Source organism: Argentina silus (assembly GCF_951799395.1).
Source record: "Argentina silus genome assembly, chromosome: 13".
NCBI lineage: Eukaryota > Metazoa > Chordata > Actinopteri > Argentiniformes > Argentinidae > Argentina > Argentina silus.
Genome location: NC_139667.1, coordinates 1,898,998 through 1,905,194, shown reverse-complemented (window position 1 = coordinate 1,905,194; position 6,197 = coordinate 1,898,998). Strand labels below are relative to the sequence as shown.

The 6,197-nt window shown below is 50.9% G+C and overlaps 1 protein-coding gene across 2 annotated transcripts in view; it reads right to left on the bottom strand.

Moving 5' to 3' along the window:
• Positions 1-285: 285 nt before the first annotated feature.
• ppp2r5ca (protein phosphatase 2, regulatory subunit B', gamma a) overlaps positions 286-6,197 on the bottom strand; it is a 19,620-nt gene continuing 13,708 nt past the window's right edge. Inside the window, exons 10-14 of one of the 2 annotated variants that reach the window (XM_083683668.1) lie at positions 5,105-5,232; positions 4,175-4,276; positions 3,210-3,282; positions 2,330-2,446; positions 286-827 (exon numbers count right to left, since the gene is read on the bottom strand). In XM_083683668.1, the coding sequence (XP_083539794.1) occupies positions 693-827; positions 2,330-2,446; positions 3,210-3,282; positions 4,175-4,276; positions 5,105-5,232 (555 nt within the window). In that variant the 3' untranslated portion in view covers positions 286-692. The remainder of the gene's footprint in view (positions 828-2,329; positions 2,447-3,209; positions 3,283-4,174; positions 4,277-5,104; positions 5,233-6,197) is intronic. The other variant, XM_083683669.1, reaches the window with a different exon arrangement.

Here is a 6,197-nt window from a genome sequence, read left to right as displayed (position 1 = left end):
AGAGAAACAGAGAGAAGAAAAACAACAAGAATGAAAGGTAAGAAGAAGTCAATCCCCACCGTTCCGAGCGTCTCTGTTCTTAGTTTGTTCCCTTTGACAGAAGAAGAAGAAGAAGAAGAAGAAGAAGAAGAAGAAGAAGAAGAAGAAGAAGAAGAAAAAGACGAAGCAAAAGAAGAAGAAGACACTGGTAGCCCCCCCCCCCCCCCCCTTTCCATTCAGTCTCTTCTCTCTACGTTTGTTGTGCATTCCCCCCCCCCCCCCCCCCCCCCATGGAGTTACGTAGGAGTTACGTGGTATCTCTCCCTACGGACAACGTAGGGAGAGATACCACCCCCCCACCCTCCTCCCTCCCCCAACGTTTCCATTGTTAGAGTGAGCACAGCCCGGAAGGGAGGGAGGGAGGGAGGGGGGGAGCAGGAGCAGACGATTGCAAAAAATTCAGCAGGAAAAAAAAAAGAGACAGAAAAAAAAGAAGAAAACGGACAGGTAAAAAAGAGAGAGATGCGGCCCCTCCCCTCCCAAATAAAAACACCTGAGAAAGCAGAACTCTGAGGGGAGGGGGGTCGACGAGGACACTGTACTGGTCACGGGCCAGTCCTGTGGATGTGCTATGGTGGTGGTGGTGGTGGTGTTGGTGGTAGGGGTCGGGGGGGTCGAGGGGTCCGGGGGGAGGGCGGGGGGTCAGGGCAGACCTAGAGCCCGTCGTTGGGGGTGATCATTTCGTCGGCGCGGCGGTGGGACTCCAAGGCTTTCGCGGTGTAGATGTCCTGAGGCAGCTCTGACTTACGACGCACCAACGGCCGGTCTTTCCTCTGGTCTTTCTGTAACTGTAGGGAGGGAGGGATGGAGGGAGCGAGGGATGGGAGGGATGGAGGGAGGGAGTGGAGGGAGGGATGGAGGGGATGCAGGGATGGAGGGATGGAGGGAGGGGATGGAGGGGAGGGGAGGGAGGGGATGGAGGGAGGGAGGGGAGGGAGGGATGGAGGGGATGCAGGGATGGAGGGATGGAGGGAGGGGAGGGATGGAGGGGAGGGAGGGAGGGGATGGAGGGGAGAGGAGGGAGGGAGGGAGGGGATGGAGGGATGGAGGGAGGGGAGGGGATGGAGGGATGGAGGGAGGGAGGAATGGAGGGAGGGGAGGGAGGGGAGGGGAGAGAGGAGACAGTTAAGTCTAAACGCATCACGCCTGCCCATAGTCAATCAACAAATTCATGTCTATTTCATAACACAAATATTCAAGTCTGAGCAAGATGCTACGGTAGATAGCGTAGCATGTGCTGTACTGACCATAGCACTCATAAGACCCCCATTAGAGAGCTACGTGGGCTGACCCCCTCACCCTTACAAACAGGATCAGCTGACCCCCTAAGCCTTAGAAACACAGGATCAGCTGACCCCCTCACCCTTACAAACACAGGATCAGCTGACCCCCTCACCCTTACAAACACAGGATCAGCTGACCCCCTAAGCCTTAGAAACACAGGATCAGCTGACCCCCTCACCCTTACAAACACAGGATCAGCTGACCCCCTAAGCCTTAGAAACACAGGATCAGCTGACCCCCTCACCCTTACAAACACAGGATCAGCTGACCCCCTAAGCCTTAGAAACACAGGATCAGCTGACCCCCTCACCCTTACAAACACAGGATCAGCTGACCCCCTAAGCCTTAGAAACACAGGATCAGCTGACCCCCTCACCCTTATAAACACAGGATCAGCGAAGCCCCTCACCCTGAAAACACAGGATCAGCTGACCCCCCACCCTGAAAACACAGAATCAGCTGACCCTGTACCATTATAAACACATGATCAGCTGACCCCTTCAACCTTATAAACACAGGATCAGCTAACCCCTCACCATTATAAACACATGATCAGCTGACCCTGCACCATTATAAACACAGCATCAGCTGACCCAGCATCCTTATAAACACAGGATCAGCTGACCCTGCACCATTATAAACACAGGATCAGCTGACCCAGCATCCTTATAAACACAGGATCAGCTGACCCAGCACCCTTATAAACACATGCAAGGAGGGACACAACAAGCAACAGAGAGCGGATGCATTTGATTCCAGTGTTCAGTCCCAGTGCCTGACGTCATTCCTGCTCTTCTCTTTCCTTTCTGATTCCCTCTCTTCTCTACTCCTTCACTTTAACAGGAGAGATGGACAGACCAGGGGAGGCTGGTGGAGGCTGGTGGAGGCAGGAATCGGAGGACGGGCTCATTGTAATGCATGGATTATACCGTGCATTAGAATGAGCCCGTCCTCCGATGTCTACTCCCGCCGGCCTCCTCTGGGACAGACAGAACAGATGTGTTACCTGTGTGGTTTCCACGGCTACAGCCTTTTTAAACATCGCAACCTCTTCTATCAACGGACCATCGGTCTCCATAGCTACCGGACTACTGAGGCCAGAGGAATCAACATACATAACGAACTAATTTCAAAAACAAACAAACAAACAAACAAAGAATGGGGGAAAAAAAAGACTTTAAGTGGCATGCAGAGACGGATGAATAAGAGGTTACAGACCAGCGGGAAGGCTTAGAATATAAACGGTCGAGTCATGATCGAAAAGTCATGACTTCTATTAGTGACTAGTTACATTAGTGTGTAAACAATAGGGGAAATGCCTTTTAACGTGCAAATGTATTTCTAGATTCAATGACCTTTTAAAAAAAATAAAAAATAAAAATCACTGATAGCTGCTTTAAATCAGCCAGTTATCGTATGATATTATCACAGGGTTGGTAAAGGGAGCACTCTCTTGATCAGTGGAGGATGGTGCAGTGCATGCTCAAAATATAAAGCCAGAAACCTAGTCATGCACTAGACACCAGGACAGCCCTGGGGGAGTGGGGGGGTGGGGGGGGGGGGGTGGAGGGGATGGAGGGGATGGAGGGGGGGGTAGATGGGAGACACAACATGGGTGTTCATCTTCTGATGGAACGTCGTGTGCAGGAAGAACCACCCCCAAGCGGGAGAGTCTCAGGTCAGGGTTACACACTCCAGGGCCGACCCGAACCATTCCATGCTGGCTCAGATATTTTCCTTCCTTTCCAGCACTGTTTCAGTAACTAAGGCGACTGTGTAACCAGGCCAACCCATAGTAGCCCAGCTCAGCTCGGCTCGGCTCTGTAGCGTAAATCAGGGTTAAAAGTGGAATAAGGCCATATCGTATGCGTGTTCCAACTTCTCACCTGTGGATTTGATTTGGCGAGGTTCTCGATCTTGATCCAAGCCTCTTCCCGCTCTTTTGACTTGGCCTTCTCCCTGTAGAGCACAACAAACAGACAAACAAACATCAGCATCTATACAGGTGTCCCCCGCTTAGGACCTAGGGATCAATTTTATGAAAATCTTACGCTTGTAATGTAAGGTTCTCTTTCATCTCTCTGACATGAGCTGTTTTTAACAATGTAGAGCACATTTTTGTGAAAACAGACAATAAAAGCTGATCTTATCTTATCTGGCACACTTTTGTTGTAGCCCAGCACTACCTGTATGACCCTTTATCAATTGTTACAAACTCGACTCCTGGTATCCTCTCCTCTGTCCTCCCCTCATCCTCTGTCCTCCCCTCATCCTCTCCTCTGTCCTCCCCTCATCCTCTCCTCTTCCTCTCCTCTGTCCTCCCCTCATCCTCTCCTCTGTCCTCTACTCATCCTCTCCTCTGTCCTCCCCTCATCCTCTCCTCTGTCCTCCCCTCATCCTCTCCTCTGTCCTCCCCTCATCCTCTCCTCTGTCCTCCCTTAATCCTCTCCTCTGTCCTCTCCTCATCCTCTCCTCTGTCCTCCCCTCATCCTCTCCTCTGTCCTCTACTCATCCTCTCCTCTGTCCTCTCCTCATCCTCTCCTCTGTCCTCCCCTCATCCTCTCCTCTGTCCTCCCCTCATCCTCTCCTCTGTCGGAACACACTCTAACTGGGCCCTGTCTCAATTGTTAGAAACGTGATTCCTCTCATCCTCTCCTCTGTCCTTCTCTGTCCTAGCATAGATTTCTTTGTCTTATGATGACTGATGGACAGATGATTCACTTACTTTGACAAATGTATTTATTGTAAGTCGCTTTGGATGAAATGTCAAAAATGTAAATGTGTGTGTGTGTGTGTGTGTGTGTGTGTGTGTGTGTACACAGTGTAGGTCATTCGTTCAGACAGTACGTACTTATTTTTCTCGGCCCTGAACTGTTGTGTGCAGTCATCAAACAGCTTCTGGTTCATCTCCATGAAGAGCTTGAGAGCATTGTAGATGAGGCCGTGGATGGTCCTGCACACACACACACACACACACACACACACACACACACACACACACACACACACACACACACACACACACACACACGCACAGGAACAGGAACAGAAACAGCAGTGAGTCAGTCTAGAGTCAGGGGGGACACAACAGACCCTGTGAAAGGCCAGCCCTGTCCTGCAGCCAAAACCCAAATTAGATTCTGGGAATAACTCGAAAGTAGGTCTAAACTAATGTTATGCTCTCTGTATTTAACATTAGGACTTTCAGACTAGCCAGTGTTCAAGCTCTCACTCCACATAAAAACATTTGGGTTGTGTGTTGGGACTTTATTGGGGCAGTTTCTGCGTGAAAGGGAAGACAATAATGTGATTGAGTTCAGCCTCAATGTGGAAAGAGAGCTGCTATTGTCAGCATGTGAGTCTGCGGTTCTGCTGATGTGTGTGTGCAGTCTATGAGGTACCCCCGCCTCATACATGGGCACACACACGTGCACACACACACACACACGTGCACACACACACACACACGTGCACACACACACACGCGCGTGTGCGCGTGTGTGTGTGTGCACGTGTGTGTGTGTGTGTGTGTGCACGTGTGTGTGTGTGTGTGCACGTGTGTGTGCCCATGTATGAGGCGGGGGTACCTCATAGACTATGGGTAGGTCAGTATTGTGGAGGCGAGGGGGGGGGTATAGGCTATAAGTAGGATAGTATGGGGGGGGGGGGGGTACAGTAGGCTAGTGGCGGGGGTACAGTAGGCTAGTGGGGGGGGGGGGGGGTACAGTAGGCTAGTAGGGGTGTGTGGGGGTACAGTAGGTAAGCGGGGGTCATAGCGTACTTGTTCCAGTGGGTCTTGCTGTTGCGGTAGAGAGCAGGGAACATGATGGGGAGGATCTTGGCTGCGTTGTCGCTGATCAGACTCATGATGTACTCATTATTCCAGTAGTACAGAGCTCTCTCTGCCACCTACAGAGGGGACAAGTACACAGCCATTAACACAGAGCTCTCTGCCACCTACAGAGGGGACAAGTACACAGCCATTAACACAGAGCTCTCTCTGCCACCTACAGAGGGGACAAGTACACAGCCATTAGTGCAGCTCTCTCTGCCACCTACAGAGGGGACAAGTACACAACCATTAGTACAAAGCTCTCTCTGCCACCTACAGAGGGGACAAGTACACAGCCATTAACACAGAGCTCTCTCTGCCACCTACAGAGGGGACAAGTACACAGCCATTAACACAGTGCTCTCTCTGCCACCTACAGAGGGGACAAGTACACAGCCATTAACACAGAGCTCTCTCTGCCACCTACAGAGGGGACAAGTACACAGCCATTAACACAGTGCTCTCTCTGCCACCTACAGAGGGGACAAGCACACAACCATTTAAACAGCACACATTTGTACACAATGTGAATAGAGGGTGTTATAAGCATTGACAATGTAACTCCAGTCTATGTTTCTCAACTCCGGGCCTAGGGTGACATCAGGGTGGCTCATTGGTGTTCCAACCCAGCACCGACACATACTAAACTAAACGATTGCCCCAGGGCACGGCTCATTATGAAGAACACACAGCTGGTGTTTATCTAACCACGTCCACAGGCCTATCGCAAGCCGGGAATAACAATGACTCAAACCTGGCCTGAGTGGGAGTGAATTTATTGAATAAAGTATTTGTTATTATTACATTTCAGTGAATCACAGTCCAAATAAAAAGAAATTGGGGGGGTGGGGGTGGGGGGGGGGGGGGGGGGTGGGGGGTGCTGTGGGAGATGATTGATGTGAGCGTAAAGCCAATTGCTATGCGTCTTGCTATTGGCTCTATGAAGGCCAAGTTTGACGCTTTGGTCCACCAGACCTTTTGCGCCTTTGTGGCGGAAGTGTGTAGGAACGAGACTACTGTTAATCAAATGGTTGAGTTCTAC